Source organism: Brienomyrus brachyistius, chromosome 10 (genome assembly GCF_023856365.1).
Source record: "Brienomyrus brachyistius isolate T26 chromosome 10, BBRACH_0.4, whole genome shotgun sequence".
Classification (NCBI taxonomy): Eukaryota; Metazoa; Chordata; class Actinopteri; order Osteoglossiformes; family Mormyridae; genus Brienomyrus; species Brienomyrus brachyistius.
In genome coordinates, this window is record NC_064542.1 from 19,098,893 (window position 1) to 19,123,680 (window position 24,788).

Below are 24,788 nucleotides of genomic sequence, written 5' to 3' on the forward strand. Positions count from 1 at the left end.
CAATATAATACAGTGTGCATTTATATGTTAGGTTTTAATAAACCTATAATTTGCTATAGGCAGTATATGTTAAGCTAATTTGTATAGATTAAATCAGTTCAATGATACACCACTGTTTCTTCTATTAAAGGCAGCATGTGCTTCTCTTGTAAGTGCTAACCGTAACATTCGGCTTATATTCACTGACATTGCTTGATATTTTGTTAGCTTTATAATATGATAAAAAACCATACATACCCTTAACCCCATTTGCGCCAGGAAATGACCCTGCTCTCGGACCCTCACTTGTGTGTCGCTTTGGACAAAAGTGTCTGCTACATAAATGTATTTAGAAGCCTTTCTATTGAAGGAAGATCAACAATATACAGTATAAATCAAGGCTGCCCTCCAGAACCAGTTGGAGTCCGTGACGTCATCCGTTACCTGGTGTCCATATTCATATTGTAAATGTTTTTGCTTCTTTATTAAAGGCAAATAATTACAAAACGAACGCGTTGTTTAATTCCTTTGAATAATAATATGCTAAAAGTCACTAATAGCCAAACGTATGGGAAAATAAAATAATTGTAACTATGTATCGATTACTTATGGACCTTTTAACGTCGAAAGTTTCAGCGTGTTCTCCGTCTTCAGAATCTGTTGCACTTCGTGTCAGGCTGAGAAGAAGATCTCGCGATACTTGACCATCAGCGCTAGTAACAGGAAAGTGTCATGGCGGCTCCCATCGCAAGCGAACAGACGGCGTGATACATCTGTTGCCTCTTATGGTGTGGGATTTCGCGGTGGTACGGTCTGTTTCTGTTAGGTATCAAGAGGAAACACAGAGAAAGCATTGACTCTAAGGAACAGTAAAACGGGACAAAAGCGAAATCTTGATCTTTCAACTGGAGGAAGATATAAGCAAAAGCGAGCGTACGGGAAAAGCAGGTAATCAGTTGGTTGATTTGCATGCGAATTTATTCATCTAATTGCTTCTCATGCCGACTAACTGAATGGCCTAGCTTTTTGTGTGTTATCACAAATCATGGTAATGATTTTATAGTTTGTAAAGAAGCGTAAACGGTACAGAGACACACCAAAACCGATAGCTGCTGTTTTCAGTTTTTTTACTCGTTTTAATTTAGTAGAACTTGGCAATTTATGCGTATTACTGAATTATCTCGAGTCGTAGAAACAGGTGTAATTGCCGTAGATCATAACATTATTTATGACTGTTTCAAGTCTTATACTTGATGTTCAAGTTGTCCTCTTTCTACTGCGTGTCTTCTATGCAGAATTTCTCCTATTTACAGCTGATCCTTCCATCTTTGTTGTTGTTCTCTCTTTCCTGTGTCTTGCAGGTGCTGTGATGTCCTCAGCACCCCGAAGCCTGAGCCAGCTGTGTCACAGGAGGAAGCACTACCCCAGTAGCACCTACCACACGGCCATCTGACAGAAACCCACCGAGAGAGAAAAGATCGTTCAGAGTCCCGGAGCAGACTTATCCAGGGGTGCCGTGCACAAAGTGAAGGAAAAGGAAGACATATCGAAGCAACATGTCCAGTTTTGTGGAGAGCGGAGAAACGAGAGGAGCGTCAGGGGCTGGGCTGGAGCCGGAGGGGGACAGTGAACCTCCACAAGAACCACCCTTGGCTGCCAGCAGCCAGGGTGTCAGTCAGGTGGCTCAGGAGGAGGAGGATTCCTCATCATCGGCCCCAGCTGCCAAACAGCCAAGGCTGGCACAAGCTGACATGGCTTTGACCTCTGACCTGACAACACCTGATCAGGTCACAGAGGAAACTGATAACAATTATGATCTTTCTCAATTAGGCCAAGAAGCAGGTAAACAGGATTTGCGGTAGTTCAGCTTCAGTCTGCATCATAAAGGAACAGGTTATCGGTTTGCCTCAGTACCTTTTTATAAGTTCCTATAATACAGTGGCACCTCGGCTCACGAACGTAATTCGTTCGAGGACTCAGTTCGCGACCCGAAAAGTTTGCAACCTGAATCAATTTTTAAAATAATGTAAATACAAATAATTCATTCAAATAATACATTTATGGAAGGCGGACCAATACACAACTGAGCATACGCTTGTTGGAGGGCTGGTCGCTCGAAAGACGCCAAAACACGGAAAAGAACCACAAAACATCCCCTGAGAAAATTAACGTTAAACGTTAAAATTATATTCATAATTTTTTTTGTATATTTCGTGATGCAACTTTTTTATGGCAATGAACTTCTTTGTTTGTACTGTAAACAAACAATATGCAGTTGCCGCTATGTGTAGATTGAGAATATACACTTAAATGATTAAGTAACTCCTATTTATGTTATTAATGAAGTATTGCAATTTTATGTATAGATATGTACCTGTTAAAAACCATCACAAACATGTTTATCAATCACTGAAAGGTACAGCTATAACAGAACGTTCTGTCTCTATATTTTTTGTTCTTTTTGCAGATATTCGACCTCTGAAGAGATATAGTAAAGACATACATCTACATCAAGTTTTTTATACATTCCACAGTTGCTCTTGGCTATAATATACACTTCTTCGTGTTTCGGGTGGTTCTTTGAGGCGCTTTCAATGGACCCTTCTGGGGGGTGTTTGTGTCCGCAGCCGTAAACATGGTTCGCGAACCGGTACAAAACATTTTTGAACATCTGGTTCGTGACGCGATTTGTTCCTGAACAGGACTGTCCATGGGTCGAGGTACCACTGTACTTGCTTTATTTGGTTCTCCTTTACATATCTATAATTTAACATGCCATTTAGCTAAACATTTTATTAAACTGACTTTCATATCCAGAAGCCCTTTGGTTTTGGTAGTACTCTATGTGGCTTGGGTGAGAAGGTCACTGATGCAGTGTGTTCTCGTGATGCATCACTGTGTCACCGTGCATAGAAATGGATTGTCTGTTACAGTGCCAGCTGGGACAGGTGACCCTGTGGAAGGTTGTATCGATGAAGGGCAGCTGGAGCGAAATGGCGAGGAAAACACCGCAGGGGTGACATGCGGAATGGATGAGCTGCCAGAGCAAGGCAGGAATGGAGCTGGGGGCAGCCCTGATGAAGGACAGAGGTACGTCAAGTGGCAGGGACACCTGTTGTGCGGGGACAGAGGTACATAAGAGGCTATGGGTGGCTGTCCCAAGGGGATAGAGGTATATCACAGGGCGGGGACAGCTGTCCCGAGGGACAGAGGTGTATCACCAGGCAGGGATGGCTTTCCCAACTGGATTGAGGTACATCACAGGGCAGGGAGGACTGTCCCAAGGGGGCAGAGGTGTGTCAGGAGGTAGCGATGGCCGTCCCGAGGGGCAGGGGTACATAAGAGGCTAGGGGTGCCTGTCCCAAGGGGACAGAGGTACGTCAGGAGGCGGGGACGGCTGTCCCGAGGGACAAAGGTACATCACGAGGCTGGGCCCTGTAGGACCACTTCATGTTAATTACCTGATTAGTATAATTAGTCTGAAATCTCTTGATGACTATTTAGCTACTCTGCCCCCTTTTCATAGAAATAATCTGAGTTTTATTTTGGGTTAATATAATACGTTTTAAACAGTGGTTAAAGACGTGTAGAATCAGTATATATACTGTGTGTCTATATTTCTTTTACATCTCTTGCTTCTACTGATACAGAAGTACTCTGTCTCCAGTCTCAGGCTCGATTTCAAACAGACGCCGCACATGTTAACTGGAGCTTGGGCGGAATACAAGAACTCCCCTGAGAACTACCTCAAGGGCTGCAAATGGTAACCCCTACCCCCCCACCCCTGCCGCCGCCCACCCTCAGATTCATGCTTTGTTAGCGATTCATGCTACTTGCTCTATTCTCATTGCCTTCCTTCCAGTCCATATCCTCTTAGTTCATACTGTCACTCAGATGTTTCTATAACCAAGCTGCCGCACGTCATGCCCCCCTGCCTCCGCCACTCGTCCCCAGGGCTCCGGACGGCTCCTGCATCCTGTCCAACAGCGCGGACAACGTTTTGCGGCTCTACAACCTGCCGCCGGAGCTGTACGCCCACGACTGGGACCTCATGACGGAAATGGTGACAATGTGCCGCTCGCACACGCGTGCACGTTCACCTGGACACGTGTACAGCATAGCATTTAGTGAATATGTGTAACTGCACATCTACTCATGCTACAGGCGTCCATGTACACACATCCCCAAAGAGGACGCGTATAAAAGAGTGTATCGACCTGCTACACAGATACATATATGTAGAAATACTTGTAAGTATACATGCATTCACAAAGAACATGTACCCGATGTGCCTGTACTATACTTGCACATGTGCCTATATTGTACACAAAGGTACATCATTGCTGGTCAACCCATTAGACAACACAGGTGGCTGCCTAGAGCACCATCAGTGGGCGGCAACTTGTGAAACAGCCCGTTTCACTTTGTCTCCAGTAGGGGGTGCTGGTGGTGGAGCTTGCCTCAGGCTTCACATGGGCTTCAGGTGGTACTGAGGTCCAAACACGTATGAGACTTACTGAGACACGCCTGGCAAGTGACGGTCCTCTTCCTCCGCCAGAGCCCTGTGCTGAGGATGCCTGAAGGGGACACCATTTACGATTACTGCTGGCTCCCTACCATGACCTCACTGCAGCCTGACACCTGCCTGTGAGTCCTTAGGCCGCCTCATGACCCTCTGATCCGACCCCCTAGTCTCGCCCCTCTCCTACTCTTTAGCTCGTGTCTGGACATGATCAAAATTCTCGGTGGCTCAGGTGAACACGACTACTTGTCCACTGTCACTCTGCAGGCTCCTGGCCTGACTTACTTCAGCACCTTCCTTCTTGAGATGAGCTGTAACGTGAGGCAGACTCCGCGCCTGTGCATAGTTTGTTCGTTTTCTGTTCGCTTAGGACGGCGTGACACTTTGTTTGTGAAGTTGGAACAAGAACAGCGGCAGCCAGCAGGAAGTGGGGGTATTGCTGTTGTCACGGCGACGGGGGCAGGCCCGTAATGAGAGCCCCCTACTCGAGCGTGCGCCGCCTGTCCTGTTCCCAATTTGTCTCGGCTCCCTGGTCGCAACTGGAGCTCGTCCTTATCAGAGCCCAGCAGGGCGGGGGCCCGGCAGCGATGGTTCGGGGACGAGATCGGGGAGGGGGGATGAGCTGCGAAGGAGGCGCGGAGATCATTAATTAGGGGGGAGGCCCCCTGATGGCAGGCAACAAGCTGGGAAGATAATGATGTTAGAGGGGTCACTGTCACGCCATCCCCCGCCGCCGTGATTAATGTGCCGTTGTTCCCCCGGGGGGCGCGTGAGCCGGCCTCGCCGCGCCCCCCCCCCTCCCTCCTGCTCCTGCCTTGCTGGCATGACGAGAGCGGCGATAGTGACAGGGAGTGACGCGGGTGAGAGCTACGACTTTCCGCTAATTAGGACCTTGCAGCTTGAAGGTTGAGAATGTGGGAAGGGGCCCCGGGGCCATGTTTGTGGCCCCTGCTGTTTCCCTCCGCGTCAGCGCGGGCTGCCCGTATGCCCTTGCATGGCGGCCTTCGGGATCCCGCCCTGAGGGAAGCAGGATTTCCAATTAAATCCTGCGAGTGACTGACGGCCCGAGCCCCCCTCCCCAATACCTACAACATCGCTGCTGCTGGCCAGAAATGATGGGAAAGTAAATTGCCGATAAATCATTTACATTTAAATTATGATATATTTTTTGTCATTGTTTTTTTTTTTTGTTGTTGCAGCATTCATACCATGGGAGGCTGTTTTGTTTGTCACGATTTGTCGTTTTTCTTCTCGGTTTATTTTTATCTTTGTTTCTCAGTTGTTTCCTTTGTTACCTCTCTTCTTCCTCTGTACTCGGCACCTGGGCATTCTGGGAAATTTATATTTTTAACTAATGCAGAACAAGGTTCACTTTGAAGCTAACCCCTGGTCTTACTGTCACTTTAAGGAAAAGAACACAAAACACCACCCCTCTTTCATTTAGCGTGCATTACTCTTGTCTGTCTTTTATCTGCCCTTTGTAATTAACTGTCCATCCCAGCCAGCTGCCCATTGTGACCTGGGACATTTTTTCCCAAGCGGGAAATTACACTGTGCCCGTGTGTTCAACCGGACTGGACTGAGTCAGGCTAAACCCGAGAGCTTAAGCTTGAATTACAAACATGTTTGTACCCCCCTCCCCCTTTCCTCCTCCCAGCATCGCCAGCAGCAGCCGCGATAACCCAATACACCTGTGGGATGCGTTCTACGGCGACCTCCGTGCGACCTTCAGAGCTTACAACCACCTGGTGAGTGCGGCACTCGAGTGCCGGGCGCACATCAGAGCGGTTTTGGAGAAACTGCAGATGAAAACGTTCCTTCCTTTGAAAGCCTCCCCAGGACGGATTCTCTGAGGCTCTTTCATTCTGTTTCACTCACTTTTCTGTGTTCTTTTCCAACCCCGGCGTGCAGTACAGTCATAATGGATCACAGAGCAGCCACTACACACTGTAAACACCATAGTATTTCCTTCTGTCGTTTTCTGGCTTTTGTTTTTGGTTTGCAGTTTGTCACTGGGATCTATAGATTTGCAGTGATTTCAGCCCATTGTCTACAGTGTAAAAGCCTTAACTGTCAAACCTATATGACATTACCGGATGGAAATCTGTCTCCAGATATAGTGAAGGCTTATAAATCTAGCAGCAGGGGTTTTGAAAAATATGAATTAGCTGTTTCCAAGTTGAGGAAGCGTTTTGGATAGCGCCTAAGGCCTGCAGGGTTTCGTTGCTGAATAGTTCATGTCTGGGCATCACGACACCTTGGCTGCTTTCCTGGCCGGACCGTGTGTCTGGGGTCTGTTCTCTCGTTTGTCTGCTCTGCAGCGTCTGATTTTTCACACTGACTGAAAAAAACAGGGTCTCTGTTTCCCATAGTGTGTTTCTGTAACTGCCCTGTGACACCTTGGTATACCATGCAGAGGTGCCTGGCCTTGTGCTCTGTGCTGCTTGCGATAGATAGATAGATAGATAGATAGATAGATAGATAGAGAAGTACCATATAGGCTTCATTGTAAGACAACCCCCCCCCCCCCCCCCGTTTTTTTGCAACTGTTTTTGGAAAACGGATTTGGTATTTTAAAAACCTATCTTTATAGAGAAAAAACATTTGACAAGAACATACAAGACACAATCATCTCTCACTCATCACACTATTAAAATGCGCCCACGGGCAATCACATAAGACGTGTATTAAGCAGTAAACCACTTCCTAATTTAGATACTACCCCTGCATCAAATCATTCGCGGGTATGGCTTTAACTTTCAGCGCTATGCAGATGATATTCAGTTATATGTCAGTACACTCCTCCATTGACTCCCCTCCAAATACAGTGATTGCATCTCTAATTTAAAACTTTGAATGCCGGATATCTTTCTCAAACTCAACACAAACAAAACTCTTATTCTTACTGATCTGTCCAAAATCATGAGTATCTAAATCCTCCAGTTTCTCTGTTAGTGTTGAAGGCGTCCCTGTAAAACCTGCCACAGAATTCTTGGCGTACTATTTGACTCCACACTCAACTTTGATCTACACATAAAACCCCTCTCCAAAACTGCATTCTTTCACCTCCATAACATTGCTTGTCTGTGCCCATTTCTGTCCAGTACTGATGCCCAAACTCTGGTTCATGCTTTTCATTACATGCCATATTTTCTACTGCAACTTCCTATTTGTTGGTCTCCCTGCAGAATCTGTTGCAAAACTTCAGAATATTCAGAACCAGTGGCGGCTGGTGAAAAAAATTCTTGGTAGGGCTGACGTACCAATAGATTTCCCTTCTTAGTCCAGTATATGAATTCAAATGTTAGAAAATGACAACAATCATAATCTAATTTCCTTATTTGGCTGGGTGATATTTATTTTGGGCTTGTCGGGTCCCAGCTCCTTAACCTGGATTTTTCTTTCCACCATCGTCCTTCTCACAAAAGGGTAATTCAACAACGATCTCACCGAACTTGCTGGAAGCTGCCCCTCAACTGCCGTCGTCGTCATCATCTCTCTGACTTACTGATCTGAGAGCGATCCAAAACTTTCCCGCATTTCCTGTAGCACTTTCTGTGTTATAATTTTAATTTTTGTTGAATAATCAACTGTAGTGTTAGCCGACTGTAATTTTATATTGATTTAGATGACTAAATTATGACTGAAACTAAGTTACATTTTTGTCAAAAGACTATGACTAAAACTAAATGAAAATTTGCTGCCAAAATTAACACTACACTTCGCTCACATCACACCTATCCTCTCTCAGCTACACTGGTTACCGGTTCAGACACTCGGATCAAATCCCAAACATTACTTGTCACTTACAAAGCTCGGCATAACCTCGCTCCTCGCTTCCTCAGTGAACTCTTGGCTCCCTACTCACCCTCTCTCTGGTCCTCTAATAATTATCTCCTTGCTGTTCCATGTACCACACTTTCCACCACGGGTGGCAGGTCCTTCAGTGCCATGGCCCCCAGACTATGGAACTCTCTCCCTCCCACAATCACTCCATGACTGTTCTTCGTTCTCTTCCTTCAAATCTCAATTAAAGACATTTCTTTTCCTTGAAAATTTCTCTTCAGTCTCTTCATCCTGTACTGATTTTTTGTGTGTGTGTGTGTATATTTTGTGTGTGTGTGTGCTATATAAGTGGAACTTATTATTTTTTATTATTAGCAGTATTTACAGATATATGCAGTGTGCTACAAAGCATGCTGGTAACTGCATAATTAGTTCTGCTATCCAACCCCACGTTGTGATGTCAGCCAGTGGTGGAGAGTGGGTGGGATCACTGCTCATGCGACGTCGTATTGCTGAAATGCCACTGATTCCTTCAACTACGTTTGAAGTATGCAGCCACCTTTAGCTAGGAGGCGGATAATTTATACCGTCTGTTGTACATGTATAATGTTTTTTTGGATGGAATATTTTGGGAGGAGAACACCGTCATGTATTTGGGCCAGAGCGGCACTCTGTTTTGTGCTTTTTTTTTTTTTTTAATTTTACATTTTTAAATCTTGGGTCCTTTTGTAAGCCACACTGAATCTAACCAGATGGGCTTTACTGTCATGCTGTCCATATACAGGTCATGTGGGTATACAGTGTCATGAAATCACATTTCCGCAGGACCACAGTGTGGCATGGAAGAGGATTGCTGGGGGAGTGGGTTTTCACTGTATGTAGTGTATAAAACACAGGACAATGCAAAATGGGGAATCTAATTCCAAGGTTTAATGAGGTAGAAAACGTATAGTTAATTGAATAAATATATCACTAGTAACAAAGTAAAGTGAGCAGTGCCAGTCAGGTTTGGGGGAGGGGATTTCTCAGAAACAGTTAAGGAGTGAGAAGGGAACTATGGTATTTAGTGTTCCTACCAGGAGCTCCTGTACCTTCTGCCAGATGGGAGCAGGACGAAAAGTAGGAAGGATGGGAGGGGTCTTCCACAGTGCTGAAGGCTTTGTGGACGCAGTGCTTCTGAAAAATGCCCTTTATGATGCAGTGGAGAGAGTTCCTGTTTTTTTTTTTTTCTGATGTATGAATATGCATTTGCAATTCCCAAACCAGCCAGTGATGCAGCTGGCCAGAACACTCACTATGGTGCCCTGTAGAACCTGGTCAGGATTGGGGGGGGGGGAGTCTTGCTCTCCTCAGCCTCCTCTGGAAGTGGGAACATGGTGTTGAGAGTTCAGGTCTTCAGGCTGGTACATTCCAATACATTTGGTCCTCCTGACTCTCTCCACTGCAGATGCCACGATGTTCACTGGACCTTCCTGAAGTTGGCAGTTATCTCTTTTGTTTTGTCCACAGAGAGACAGATTGTTGCCCTTGCACAAGTCTGCAAGCTGTTCCACCTCGAGTGGGTATGCTGACTCATCATTGTTGCTGATGAGACCCACTACTGAGTCGACTTTGCGATACAGTCATGAGTCAGCAGGGTGAGCAGAAGTGGGCTGAGCATTCAGCCTTAGGGAGTGCTGCCGCTCAGCATGGTGGAATTGGTAATGCTATTGCCAAATGGACTGCTTGGGGTCTTTTTGGTCAGGAAGTCCAGGATATTACACAAAGGGGTGTTGAAACCCAGAAGCACAAGATGCTCTGTCAGCTTGCTCAACTGAAGTTCCGCAAAAACATTTGTATGTAGGAGTCATCCTTGTCCAAGTGGGAAAGGGCCTGGTATAGAGCTGTGGATATGGCAGCATGAGTGGGACGGTTGGGATGCTAGGTGAACTGAAGGGGGTCGTGTGAGATTGTGTAACTTTCATGTGCCCCATGACTAGCCTTTCGAAGTGCTTCATGATGATGAGTTGCAGTGCAATGGGGCGATTAGTCATTGAGGGAAAAGACCATCAACCTTATCAACACTGGTGTGGTGGTGGTGGCGGCCATGAAGCACTTGAGGATGACTGCTTGTCTGTAAACATATCAGCCAGATGGTTTGCAGATTCCCTGAGCACTTGACCAAGACTGTTGTCTGATCCAGTCGCTCCTCATATCAGCTATAGCCACACTAAGTGCCTTTTCCACTTGAAAGGGGCATGTCATTTAGTGTGTCAAGCCGTGCAGAGAAGTCACACACTACATCTGGGAGGGAGGCATCTCTGACTTGAGGTGAGGTCTTGTAGTTTGTGAGGGCCTGGATGCTGTGAACAAGTGCTGCAAGTCTTTGCCGTCTTGAAGCGGTTGTGGATTCTTTTGCCCGTAACATGCATCGGTGCCCTGATGCCAAGGGAAAGGATGGTCCTTGCCGTTTTTAGGGCTACCTTGTACCTTGTCTCCCAGTATGAGTGGCACACCACGGATTTCCAGCAGCATATGTACCTCTGTCAACATCCATGGTTTCCGATTGGCTCATATGGTTTTGGCGGCAGTTGTGTCAATTATGCACTTGCTGATTTAGCCAGTGACAGATGCTGCATACGCCTCCAAGTTACTGTGATGCCCAAAGGGAGGCAGCTCCTTCTGGTGAGACTGTTGCTGGACTGGTTTACACCATTTGAGCAGCAGAGTGTCTGCTGGCATAAGCAGCACTGAGATATAGTCAAAGAGGCCGAGGTGGGGGCAGGCTACGGCTCCATATGCCTGGCACATGTTTTTGAACACTAGGTCCAGCTTTTTCCTCTCTGGTGGGAAAATCCATGTGCCGGTAAAATTCGAGGAGAACAGTCTTCAGGTCACATTACTGGTGTCTCCCATTACAACAAACTGTGTAGTTTACGGCACATTGATGGCTCCTGAGGGAATGCACAGTGCTTCCTTAGCATTACTGCCAGGGGTGACGTAAACAGCCACGATGTTAACAGCCGTAAAGTCGAAAACAATGCGGCCATCAGTGAGCAGTGGCTTGTAGGACTGGGCAGTATGTATGTCCAGATTTTTATAATATCTATGTTTCTCATGATATTTTAAAATCACAATCACTGTACGATATATTGTCCAGCCCTAGTGGCTTGTGACTCCTCACCATTCGTTGTTGATACAGATACACGAACCACCACTTACTGGATGTTAAAACACCTCTGGCTGGACTATCTGGGATATTGTGGTGGAGCCACATTTCCGTGAGAAGGACAGGAGAGCTGGCCGGGTTGGGTGGCTCAGTAGCCTGTTGTAGGTGCCAGCGCACTTTCCGTGCTTCACTTTCCTCTGGCGCTGCGTGTAGCACCTTCTTCAGATAACTGGTGTCCCGGCCTGGTGTTCCCAGCAGCTCATGCTGCCGCTCCTCCATTGGTCCTGTACCCTGTATCCTTGGTGGTTCCAGGTGTCCAGAATGGTCATAAGGTTGTATACATGTGTCTGGATGTTGGCAAGTTTTTATGAAGAACTGTGACACTTCTCTGGACTCGAGCTGGCTGCCACGTTTGCATGCTCACTGCCATCTTACTATGCAGTCCTCGTGGTAGAGAGACCCTTGTCTGGAGGGGCTGGGGTAGATGTTTAGATCACGGTTTGGCTGGTTCGCCAACTTTCCTTACCATGCAGACCATCTCGCTCCAGCAGAAGATCGAGTACCAAGCTAGCATTGGGTACACATGCCCATTCTCTGGAAAACAGTAGTTTATCAGAAGAGCCTGTCTGGCTGATTTTTTTTCATCTGCAACAGTTAAAGCTGCTTCTTTCAGCCACGTTCTCTCAGATTTAGAGACACTTAAGGTATTACCACAAGCATCAGAGTGTGGGTACTGAGAGCAGAGCTCTGACCTTGGGATGAGAGGGAGAATACTCGCTGTTTCCTCTTCTTTTCATCTATCAAAAGCTGTTACTTTCAGCCTCTGAGAAATTAACTATTTGAGTTTTTTTAAGATTACTATTTCAATCTCCTTTTCTGTAGATAATTATATGCTCTTTGGAGGAGTTTTGTGTAGTTCAAAACCAGAAGAATGGTGAAGCTCTTTTCCAGCTAAGTACATACTGCTTAGTGGCTGAGAATATACCAGAAAGGGTCTGTGTGGCAGGTTGCGGTGGGAGGGGCTGTCTGTGATTGGGTTGTAGGTTTCAGTGGGAGGAGCAATATGATAGGATGGTGTGTTTTAGTGGGAGGAGCTACCTGTGATAGGATGGCATTTTTCAGTGGGAGGAGCTATCTGTGATAGGATGGCATTTTTCAGTGGGAGGAGCTATCTGTGATAGGATGGCATTTTTCGGTGGGAGGAGCTGTCTGTGATAGGATGGTGTGTTTCGGTGGGAGACTAGCCGTTTAGAGACAATTGCATCGACGGACGTTCAAAATGTTTGACCTTCACATGGTTCATGTAGACTTGGTGGGCCATTTGAATGCATTAAATACAGGGAGAGAGAACAGTGATTTTTGGTAATTAATAGTCAATAAATGCATTGATTTACAATATTTATTTAGCACACCAACATGTGTATGTAGCTACATCAGTGTGTTTTTTAAAAAGTACAATTCAGTATTATTAATGGCTAAGGTTACCTGCCTTGTTGACATATTTTAGGCTTCCTTTGGCTAAAAAAAGCTTCCTGCTATTTATTCTTTAGCATCCTTCTTTTTAAAGATGCGTTCTTATACTTGCATGGTAGTCAAGAGCAATTGTCTCCTAATGTCTAGAGGGATGAGAAGAGAGGAAACATTTCAAAATTCAGATCAGATTAAATGTTCTAACATTTCTGTAATTCATGGTGATTTCATTAATCCTGTGCTAACTGAGGACCTAAATAATCTTAATGACTTATTCACTAATAAACTCCAACCTGAATAGCCTGCCAAACAGTTTGTCTGTGCCCTTTCCTCCATGTTGTCCTTGCATGTCGTCTCCACCTTGGTTACTGTGCTGCATGGGGATGCTCCAGTCATTCAGAGGAACCAGTACAAATGTACTGTACAGTCTTTCCAGTGACATGGAGGAGAAAAAAAATGGTTGCCTGAAGTCAGCAGGACAAATCTCACTGTAACTAAAGAAGGGAAAATAAGTGAGTTAATTATATTAATATGGTGCATTTTCACATTGTCACAGGACCACACCATTGGGAAGCTTAATGTTGGATTTACTGGAAAATAAGGAACAGCCTGCAAAACCCAGGGAGTCGAGATCACAAATTCCAATATTATATTTGACTAATATTTAATGTCAGTCACCCTGCAAAAAAAAGAAGATTTTTTTTCTCTGATTCAACAACATTGGATAAGAACAGAATTTATACTTAATTGGTTGTTTGTGGTTAATGTTGCATGTTTCTGACTTTATGCTGTATTTTAGCTTTATCTGTTAACGTTCCCTAAATGTAATAATTTCATGGGGGATAAAGAACTGAAATACTTAACATGTTAGATGCTTAAATGCACTGCAGCGTAGCCCCTTCCTAAAATACACATTTGATACTGAGCTCCTGATAATATACAATGTTATAAAACGTTTAAAGTGCATCACAAATAGTCTGTTGCAACCCTGCTGTGCTGCTAGTATTTGATGTTAACTTCTGGGAATTATTGAGAGGCTCCATGATCTGCCATTGCTGTAAAAAAAAAAAAAAAAAAAAAAAACATTCGCCCATTGGAGGCAACGAAGTTGATGTGATTCTCTCTCTATATGGTTATGGGTGGGAGGGGCTGTTTGTGATAGGGGGGCAGGTTTCAGTAGGAGGAGACAATCTCAATCTAGCAAGAGAACTATGGTGTTTTTAGACTTAATTTAGCTTACAACATATGTGCTAAAAGAGAGGGTGGGGCTGGGCCATTCTCACGACTGCATCATTTAATTCAAAATAATTTTTGCCAAACAGCATAAAACAGAAAAAAACCAGCCTGCTAGGCGTCATAAACACCAGCTGCCCCCAGTCGGGTACCTGCGCAGAAACACGGCTTACGCTGACAGGAAGGTGTCTGCTGTCGTCTCTCAGAAAAGGTGCCAATAGCTGTGTCTTTCATAGCGAAGTGGTCTGGAAAACCAAGAAAGATTCTGCGTGGAACAAAACAATGTAAAGTCTGCAGGAAGTCAGGCTTAAGTAAGTTAGACCGCATCAACTCAATTCCAACAGCAGAATCAGCCAGTGGAGCAGGGGCGGGCTGTGAAACTGGCGCACGGGAATTCTAGAAAAAGACAGAATTGCCAGTCGTCCATAAGTTTAGGGTAAAATGGGACTTTGTTTTTTTCCTCCATGTCGCCCACCCGTGACAGTGGATGAAGATCGTTAATAACTAATAAGGAGTTTCTGCTGCGCTTGCATCAGCGCAGCTTCTCGCTCCGCCGTCGTGTTCATGCCCTCCTGCTCTGCTCTGCTCATTATCGGGCATCGTGCGGCTCCCAGCGTGGTCGTTGGCACGCTGGAACACCCGCGTGCACAGGGGCACGGCTCGCCGCCATAAAGTGCTCGAAAATGTGCTTTTACTCTTCCATTCCTTTTAGCTGATAAATAAGTATGACTTTGAATGCCAAAATGTCCTCCCCTTTATCTACCCCTGGAAATATCACTGTGATAAAAAGCTCTAATGTGGACTCATTATTTACTTGCTTTTCGGCGATGGATGATAAATCTTTCGTGCGATGATAACGTGCACTTCTGCTTTAACCCCACCCCCACCCCCCCAGGATGAGCTGACCGCTGCCCACTCGCTCTGCTTCACCCCAGACGGCTCCCAGCTCTACTGCGGCTTCGATAAGACGGTTCGCGTCTTTGACACCGAGCGGCCAGGCCGGGACTGTGAGGAGAGACCCACGCTGGGTGAGCTGGACATCACAGGGAAGCTGTAGGCAACCTTCCGACAACATTACAGTGACGTTCTGGAAGCCTGCCCCCATGCTGGGCATGATTCTGGTCAGCGATGGTCCAGTCTGGTCACTTTGTACAATGTGGTCCAGCTTAACTGAACACTGGAGAAATCACTGTATAGCGGTTATTTCTGTGTATACTTTAGTTCACACCATTCTTAATTATTAATTTGTAATGGTGAATGCCTGAGTTCTGATGTAAGGGTATAGATGTGTGTCTAGCGGCCGTGCCGTGTGTGAGCATGGCCCCGGGCCCCTGTCGCGCGGCCCCTAACAGCTGTGTCATGTGTGAACACAGCCATGGGCCCCCATAGCATCTCCTAGTGCCCACGTGAGTGTGTGAGTACAACCACGTGTTTCCTGAACCCCAGTGAAGAAATGCGGCCAGACGGGCATCATCTCCTGCCTGGCGTTCAGCCCATGCCAGTCCATCTACGCCTGTGGCTCCTACTCCCGCTCCGTGGGCCTCTACTCCTGCCAGGACGGGTCGCCGCTCGCACTGCTGCCCAGCCGCCACCAGGGGGGCATCACCCACCTGCTTTTCTCACCTGACGGAATCCGCCTCTACACAGGAGGCCGGAAGGTGCACTCTCCAAACATATAATGGATCAGCTGAGCAAATGGAAAATGTACTTTTCCAGCATCCGTGTTTTCGCAATTGCTGAAGATCACACGTGTGTTGGGATCTGTCTCATCAGGACCCAGAAATTCTGTGCTGGGACCTGCGAGATCCAGGACAGGTTCTGTTCTCCCTGCGACGAAGCGTCACCACGAACCAGCGCATCTACTTTGACCTGGACCCGTGAGTGCTGACTGTCTCCTCTCCCCTCCCAAAACTCTTCCTCCCAGCCATGAGTCGCTCCTGCTTAACTTGGCACCCATAGCAGAAACTGCACCCAGCCACCTGTTAGCTCTGCACTTACAGCCAGATACACCTACAGCCTTTGATGTCTTGTGTGCAGCTGAATGTGTCTGTAGTCCGGAGGTGGAGGGACATTCAAAGGCAGCGGTAGGAGATGCTAAAATATGACGGCTCAAGGCGGCCCACATGATGTTTCTGGATCTGTCTCGGTCAGACTTTGATGTCAAAGGAGGTCGATCAGGCAATGCCGCAGTCATTTATCAAAGCTCTGCCCCCCGCGCAGGTCGTAAGCTTCTCGCAGGCGGTGGCGCATCCACTGATTGGCAGCGAACGCTGAGCCTTTAATGTGTGCCTCCTGCTACCCCCTACAGGTAGTCAGCTAGTGGCCATGAGTAAGCGGACGCCTGCCCCCATGCCGGGCATGATTCTGGTCGGCGATGGTCCAGTCTGGTCACTTTGTACTATGTTGTCCTGCTTTGCTGAGCATTGGAGAAATCACTGTATAGCGGTTATTTCTGTGTAGCACATGTTTATGAACAATTTTCTGTAGCCATTTGCAAGATGGCCGCAGATGTGCATGGGGAGGTCAAGGGTTTTAGTCTAGACAGCCTTTGGTGCCGTCCCTTTACTGTTCACTCAGGTCTACATGTTTTTTTTTTTTGTCCAGGTCGGGGCAGTACCTGCTGAGCGGCGACACAGGAGGAGTTGTTTATGTGTGGGACGTGTCCACAGCACCCCCTGATGGTGGGGAAGGAGTACTGCAGCCCCATCTTCAGTTCCAAGCACATGGAGACTGTACCAACGGCATCAGGTACAGCATCCAAACTCACGCCGCGATGGGATCTATGGGCCCAAAGACCCATTTGCACATAGGCATCTTCCACTGATGTTGCTCCCATCTTTGATTCTTTTCCTGCCTCAGCATCCATCCATACATGCCCCTGCTGGTGTCATCCTGTGGCCAGAGGCAGTTCAGCTGCCCGGGGGAGAGTGAGGGCGACTCTGGGTCCGAATCAGATGCCGCAGCATCGCCAGTCTCCAGTGCCGATAATGCGCTTGCCCTCTGGTGGGCGGGGCCACCATGTTCCGCCAGTGACAGGAACCAGGTGGCGCAGCCAGAGTGACAACACCGCCCCCGAGGGGATCAAGCTTGGTAGTGCAGCTGCCACGTTGGGAGCCCCCTGGAAATTGTCACTGAGACACTGATACTGAAGCTCCCAGACCCAAACACAAATTAGACCTGGTTTTATTGCCAGGGCATCTTTCCTAAAAATGACAGTCTGGGCTGAACTCCATTTACAATGCTAATGAGCAGCACATTGTTTGCCACTGAAGTAACTAGGCGAAATCGACAGAAAAAATTTGACTGCTAACCCCCCCCCCCCCTCCCCCTCCCCCCCCCTGCTGGGCTCAGCTGATTCGTCAGTCAGACTGTGCTGTTGTTGATGAGAGTGTTCTGGGTAAAAAGCCCTGGATTTCCTGGACAGCACTCCAGTCGTGTGCTTTATTTAAAGCGGTCTCAGGTGTGGAGTCAAAACACAAAAACATTGATTTTTGTAATACCATCGTTGTTATGCAAATGTACTTGTTGCCTGGCCCCACCCCTGACAGTCACATGCCAAACGTCGCTGATTTCAGAAGGTTGTTTTGTAAAAATGACATGCCAATGCTGGCATGAATATGATTAAATGTATATTTTTGTACGTCTGCCCTTTGTGTGACACGACTTCGTAGCACAGTGCTGCCCTGCGTACTGGGTCTTTTGTTTCATAGGCTATGATGATGAATAGTGTGTGCTTTTGGTGCCAACAAGTGGCTTAATTTTTTATTGGGTTAGGGGGGTGTTTAACAAGGATCTTTAACTGTACTTCTGTTCCTTCGTCTGTTTGACTTTCCTTTGTTGTCTTACGGCTCTACCCTGGAAATGGTGGTAGGTGTTAGGGGTGTGAGACGTGCTCCTGGTGCGTGTGATTGTGTGTGTGTGTGTGTGTGTGTGTGTGTGTGTGTGTGTGTGTACCCGTGATCACCACGGTTTTGTACCTGCCCAACGGTGTTTGGAGAGAGATGGTTGTGCTCTTTCGTCTGACAAAAAAATTAGCTTAATTGAGTACGAGTACTCGAGCAACCAGCCTGCTTTAGAATCACTGCACCATCAAGAGTCCCTGAAATGAGAGCAAGTTACTCTACTGAGGAATCTTTTTTTCTTTACTTAACATCTGATTTGAAAATGAATAAAGCATATGAAGTTTCTTCCTTACCCTGTGCTCTGCTTATTTTCTTCCTCCGCTTGGTCATTATGGGTCTTTTGTTCTCCTCTGCATGAGTTCTGTGTTCCTCTATGGTTCCCCTCCCCACTGTCTCGTATGTGAGCACACATTTATTACGTGCCAGGCTAGCAAGTGCACATGTGCATGAGCGTGCACACACACACACACACCCCTGCTACACCAACAATCTATTGTTTTGTTACCAGTTGCCAGGCAACATTCATAACGATGCCATTGCAGGTAGGAAGCGTGAATGTTCACTCCCAGAATGCTCAGGAACCCAGTCCTGGCCCTCTGGGTCAGCCTGGCCGGGACGCAGGCTCCTCGCACTGGAGCAGTCTGTCCATTGTGCAGCTCGGTCACAGAGAGGAGGGACTGTTATATCCAGAGGGCGGCTGCCTATCTCCTCTGAGTTCGCCAAGCCGACCAGGATCTGAAGGAAACTGCAGAGCTGCAGTCATTTAAATGAGAACCGCGTCCCAAAAGGACCCCAGTCATCCCTCGTGCATTCGGAAGGGTGACCCACCCCTGACATTTCTCCAAAAAAAGCCTCTCCAAGTGTTTGTCCTGAAAGTCAGTACACAGCGTAGCTTATGAGCTCTACTGGATGTGTAGATAAGTGGTCACTAGGTATGTTTGGTTCTGACAGCTATCAATGGATTTCAGTAAATTCACTGGGAGAGGGAGGGTGCGGAAAGGATTAGTCCTGCCCCCTTTTATCAGAGCTGTGTGGAAGGCTGTCAAATAAACCTGCTGGTCAACACACCAGGAGGAATTCTGCCATCTCCACACAGCACCAACTCTGCTCCACAACAGGGTTATGACCTCAAGCTCTGCCCCTCCCCCCCCCCCCCAAATATCTTCTCAGAATATGCAAATGTGTATGAGCGCAACCCTTAAACCAAAAACTGATTTCTGTCCATCTGATTAGATGGATTGGCCCATTGTAACCCCCTATTGCGCCCTTGAATCATGTTACTGCCCTTAATCTGTTCCATAAATCACTGCAACCCTATACAGTATAGGGAGTGTAAAAGGGTTAAGGAAATGTCCGGCTGTGTCAATATGTAAAACAGCACTGTGCCAAGTTTGTGTCGGTAACAATGACTAAATAACTAATGGTGTGCACTAATGCAGTGTGAAAGCTGTAGGTATTACGGACGGCAGCACCGCCATCCCATAGCGGCTGGTATCCGTGGTAACCTGACACTGCTTACCGCAAATACCACAGCTGTACTTATGTCTTGTAAGGTGGACAAATTTATATATAGGGAATAATATAGGGCTTGAAAGTGTATCTTCATGTGTTTGTACAGATGGGTAATTAGTAGGGATGTCTGTGTTAAAACATCGCGCAGTCATCTGCCGGGATGTCACCGTAAAAGCTTGAAGTTACGAGGCATTAACTGGCATTCTGGGGGGGGGGGGGCTGTGCCAGGGGGAGTCTTCAGCCCACGAGTCAGCCGAAGTCAGGGAACGCCGCCGGTACCGGACCGCCATCTGTCAGGAAGGTTTCTGCAGTTACAGTCGCTTGCCTAAAAATGCCGGGAATGTTTGCCAATACATTATGAAGATGAAACTATTATAGTGTTTACAGATGCATTTGATAAGCAAATTACCCAAAAGGAGCTCACAGAGTGTAAGATTTTTCACTTTAATCCCATTTTTACATCTGAATAATTACTAACAATGTCTGCGGTTTCTCTCCTGGGTGTTCAGCCTCCGCCATGTCACGCACAGACTGCTGCTTTCATCCTGCATCACCACCTCCCACCTTCACACACATACAGTACACATACACCCTCACGCAATTCTGGATATGGGCCAGCGGGGGGTGATAGCAGTCATGGACACAAAAAAATCCATGATTTTTTTATTCTTACATATTAAGAAAAATTACAGCACTAATATTTCCATATAAATTGGTAAAACTGTAGATCACCTTGGAAAATGTGTCGGCTAAGCAAAATAGTAATTATTCACACGCTCTCTCCTAGACACGCGGGTTCACTCCAAGGCTCGCTGTCTCTCTGGCAGGTTGGGGGGGCTTGACATAATGGGAGTCTGTGGGAGGGAGTTTAAGATCCGACGGGTCAAATGAAGTCCGCACGGCAGTCCGATCCCATCCCCGCTGACTGCCTTCATGCAGATGAGTTCAGTCCGTATACAGAAATACCCGGAACGCACAGAAGCTGCGCAAAGTAAACGGAGTCAACCCCTTAAGGACATAACTATAAAACAATACTTTCATCAAGCGACCGGTTGCATCTAACGAGTCTTCATAAATGCCTGACGCGGGGCCTTTTGGTGAATGTCACGGTGTGCCGGTGCTGTGCGCCGCGAATACTCCCATGCCCCCTTCCCTTTCTATGCTCCATTGCCTTGGTAAAGACATTTAGATCGGGAGTCCAGATCACAGTCACGGCAACGCTGGGGACGAGTTTCAGTGATGATGCAAATCCTTCAAAGGAGACGACATCATCAATGGAGACTTACACCCGTTTAACGCTATTTAATACACTTACATTTTTACCTTGCAAGTTTACAAAAAGCATTCACATGTTCTAGTGGGAGGGGGTGCAAAAACAAATTTCCCTGTACTGGATATACCTAAAATGATTCCCGCACTCACTGTTAAGGAAGCAATCTAGTCAGAGTCCTACAGTATATTACGTTCAAAGGTAGTATATTAATACAAATCAGGGATCGCAAAGCTGATCAGATCCCGAGCTGCTTGGATGTGGCAGGTGCTGGCAAGTCTCAAGTCCCCTCTTTGTCGCTGTCCCCCACAGAAGGTGCTGTGCGGCTGCAGACAGTTTGTGGACAGACACCCCCCACACACACATCTTTCCACTCAGACTACCCCCTACCATTTTACCATCTGGGCCAGGACACTGGACGACGGCTACTACTATACACCGTGGTGACATCATCACGACGCGCCCTTCTCTTTGATGGGGCCGCGTTCATGCAGCACCGATCACTGATCTCAGCAGCGGACAGATTAGTACTTTTTCTGTATGAGGTCCAAAGCGAGCCTTCTTTAATCATCCGCCATGTCGCCTGATATGCAGGTGATTAAGTGCTTTTTAAACCCACACAGAAGGATAAAGGTAAAGGACAAGTGGGTCGACATCACTTTTTTGAAATGCAAAATAATATTTAAAAAACGTACATCTCAAAATGAGATCACATTTGAAGAGTCCATCCAGGGTAATTTCACCATGCTCACCGGAGGGTGACCTTTCGATAATTAATTGCACCAATTTTATTACGAGCACTCTTTAGTCATGTTTGTGTGCGTTTCCTAGGAATTTCACATTAGGGACACTGCGATTAAAAACAGCATGGTTAATAACGGTAGAGAATATAGATTAACTCGTTGGCAGAGTGGTTGTAGCTTAAGCGCATTGCATTGTGCTGAGATGCGCATGTTATAGAAGATCATGTCCTTGATGAGTCAGTAATGGATTTCGTCCAGGGCTCTTGGAGCAGTGAGGGTTTATGACACACCGTCGCTTAATGTTGAAGGTGTAGCACCCACTTAGAGTACGAAGCCCAGCATTTTCACACTTGACTCTGTACACAGATCGGTAACAGTGCAGTTGAAGGAAACGGCTGTGCATGAGATAATTGGATTGGGGGTCAGCCAGATTCTAGCCAGACCTTCAGTCAGACTGGGATCTCGGCCAGGGCAGTGGGGTATATCTTTTTGTATTGGGCCAGGGGGAGCTTTCAAAAATGCTCCACACCTGTTCTCTGGAGGTGAGGCTTGACCACTATGGAAGGACACAGCGGTAACTATTATATTCTATCTCCACAGGGAAAAGGGTAGTACACCAAACACACACATGAATTACTGTCAAAAGAATAGAGAGAGGGACTATCACAAAATGTATGAATCTGGTTGAAACTGTTGCTATTGTTTTGAAGCATGTAAATTGTAAACGTGATTAAAACAATTAAAACAAAAACAAGTTTGCAAGTCGCATTTGGGTCTGTTACCCGCAAGGTGGCAGTGTCGGCCCGGTGTTCGACAGCCTGGTGTTTCGATTTGCCTGTGAGTGCAGCAGACCCTAGTCTCGGTATAAATGGATCTGAGTCCTTGCTCATAACGGCTTGTCGCTCCTGGGCACTGCACAGCATCAAGCCGACTTGGTAAAGGGGTTTTTGGAAAAACAACGAAAAACACCAGTCTGCGATTGCATAAGAGACAAAACGAACGAGATCGGTTTGAATGAGTGGTTATTCAACAGTGGAATAAAATAGAAGCATAAAAGGTAATGTGATTTTTGGTGCTTAAAAAATCGCTAGATGTAAGACATTCTTTTACAATACGACACTTTTGGGGGGGAGGGGATGAATTCACGCAAAGACCACCGGGGGCGCTAGAGCGCCGTGACTGACAGAGCGGAGGGCCAGCGGAGCGCAGCGGTATGAGCGCTTCAGACCGAGCGGGGAAAGTGGCTGCGTGTTTGAAAAAAAAGAGGAAACCCCCCCCCCCCCCAATCTTTCCTGTGCGTTTCGTTTCGGCTTTCTGAAACACTCCTCTCTCGCTTGTATTTGTGCAACTACAACGGGGATAGGAGGAGATGTAGTTGGAGGGAGGGAGACAAGCCGCTCCACACCGCCCCTATATTAAAGAAATTCATTTAAAAAATCCACTCCGTGCTAGGTTAGCGAGCCTGTCAACCGGAAGATCAGATTTTTTATATATTCAAGCACATACACCTCCCCCTTAACCCCCTCCCTCAAACAAGTAGTCGGTCTGTCAATGCATTGCGAGCGCTAGTCAAATCAAACGAGTGGCGTTTCGGAGCCGGGGAGGCAAATGCAGCACCATCAGGATTCAATGATTGTATTAGAGACCGTGCGCGTAGGAATAGCGATCATTTAGAAACAGTCCTACGATTTTGTCTATTTTTTATTCATTTTAAGTAATGCTGCTCAACTGTAACGAATGTCATCTACCACTACGAGTTTTCTTCATGCATTAATTTAAAAAGATTTAAAATATGAATTTTTGTGTTAATTTGCGCATGGACGTTATTTTTATTCCGATCTGAGCTGAAGGAAGGTGCTGCAGGATTGACTGCGTTTACTCGTACTACAAGGGATTACAAGTTGAATTCCATGGAGACGGGACTATAAAGAAACAGTGTCCAAGAGCAAGAGCGTTTTTCTTTCAAGAATGGAAATTGTGAAATAAAACAGAACTTGACACGTTGGACATCCGTCCATTTTGTTCCCGAGTTTCGAATTTTTTTACCATCTCTTTCGGAGAAAACAACTGGAATGAAAGAGAGGGGGACAGAAGGAATGGGAGAGAAATCAAACAAAACCCGTACAGAGAGCAAGGTACAGCAGTTAGGACAAATATCAACACACTGCCCGAATTGCTTTATAAATCATTAAACCCGGACTGAAATAAGCTCCTCCAGGAGGATTTCTTTGTTAAAGAGGGGGGGGGGGTTCGTCCGAGCAAGCAAACCACGTTCTCTGAAAGAAAACGGGACTAAAGACATAATTAGAAAAACATGGATTCGTCATAGCGTTTGCCGAGCAAAACTGTACGCTACTTCTGAACCCAGGAAAAGGTTTATTGATGCGGACATGCTCTTCCCACGGGGATCGGAAGCACCGAAGAACTTTTAGCAGTTTTATCGTGTATTTTATTTTTTTATTTTTTATTTTTCTTATTGGACATCCATGCGGTTGCTCCAGTCAAGCTTTCTCGTAAAGTACTGAGGGATATTCCTATAGCCCATCGGGGGATTTTTTTTTAATTATTATTCTTCAACGCCCCCGTATATTTTTAATAACATCCCTTCCGATGAGGGGTAAAAGACACAGCTTGGGGGTTACAATGGCGTGTCGGAACAGTGGTTTTGGGCTAGGAATTTTTGCAGTATTCATGGTGGATTTACTGGGGACCTCCGCCACTAATATGGAGCCGATATACTGGAATTCCTTGAACAAAAGGTAAGAGTTTCAAGCAAAGCGGTTTCGTGTTTATTACAGCATAATATATGAACAATTATATATTTGTTTCTATGTGAGGAGTACCTCCCGATCTGTAATATCCCGAAGTTCAACACAATCTCTTCGCATTGTGAGTTTGCAGTACACCGCGGTAATAAAGGTCCCGGCGCCGAGTCTTCGCATCACCGACCAGCCCTTGGGATCTGAAGTTGGCATCGTGGCAGCGTGCCATGCAACCCGGTGAAATACGCTGTTTCCAGACTGAGCACGTCTCTGTCCGTGGCACCTCGGCGCTTATACTGACATTTCTGAAGCTGGTGGTGCGTTAATCGAAATCGGATGAGGTTTCCTTTGCGTCAGGTGGTTTATTTTGCTATCAAATTCACAACCCTGATAGATGGTCATGTCTTGTAGATGCTTAGAGGTGGACTTATCGGTGCAGTGATACAAATTAGGTTTGACGA

The 24,788-nt window shown here is 46.4% G+C and overlaps 2 protein-coding genes and 1 long non-coding RNA gene across 3 annotated transcripts in view; 2 read left to right on the forward strand and 1 right to left on the reverse strand.

Annotated features, from left to right (window-relative positions):
* The first annotated feature begins 662 nt into the window (after positions 1 to 662).
* On the forward strand, positions 663 to 18,332 carry wrap53 (WD repeat containing, antisense to TP53). Its single transcript, XM_049028903.1, has 12 exons — positions 663 to 927; positions 1,341 to 1,821; positions 2,913 to 3,069; positions 3,647 to 3,742; positions 3,934 to 4,042; positions 4,538 to 4,626; positions 6,159 to 6,249; positions 15,034 to 15,166; positions 15,585 to 15,796; positions 15,912 to 16,015; positions 16,743 to 16,886; positions 16,998 to 18,332. The coding sequence occupies exons 2-12, from the start codon at positions 1,536 to 1,538 to the stop codon at positions 17,197 to 17,199; spliced, it is 1,623 nt and encodes a 540-aa protein (XP_048884860.1). The 5' UTR covers positions 663 to 927; positions 1,341 to 1,535; the 3' UTR covers positions 17,200 to 18,332.
* LOC125750702 (uncharacterized) lies at positions 12,922 to 18,531 on the reverse strand. The gene is made up of 3 exons (XR_007400404.1): positions 18,334 to 18,531; positions 13,199 to 13,333; positions 12,922 to 13,051 (listed from the first exon to the last, which is right to left on the reverse strand). It is a non-coding gene; the product is annotated as an uncharacterized LOC125750702 (long non-coding RNA).
* Positions 18,532 to 22,971: 4,440 nt separating this feature from the next.
* efnb3b (ephrin-B3b) overlaps positions 22,972 to 24,788 on the forward strand; it is a 41,177-nt gene continuing 39,360 nt past the window's right edge. Inside the window, exon 1 of the mRNA XM_049028904.1 lies at positions 22,972 to 24,324. Coding sequence (XP_048884861.1) covers positions 24,176 to 24,324 — 149 coding nt within the window. The 5' untranslated portion in view covers positions 22,972 to 24,175. The remainder of the gene's footprint in view (positions 24,325 to 24,788) is intronic.

Bases quoted from the DNA above. Each gene is read 5' to 3' on its own strand.
- wrap53 (XM_049028903.1), top strand. From the start codon at position 1,536: ATGTCCAGTTTTGTGGAGAGCGGAGAAACGAGAGGAGCGTCAGGGGCT. The intron at 4,043-4,537 runs GTGACAATGTGC...TTCCTCCGCCAG, and splicing joins GGGACCTCATGACGGAAATG to AGCCCTGTGCTGAGGATGCC. The intron at 15,797-15,911 runs GTGCACTCTCCA...CTGTCTCATCAG, and splicing joins TCTACACAGGAGGCCGGAAG to GACCCAGAAATTCTGTGCTG.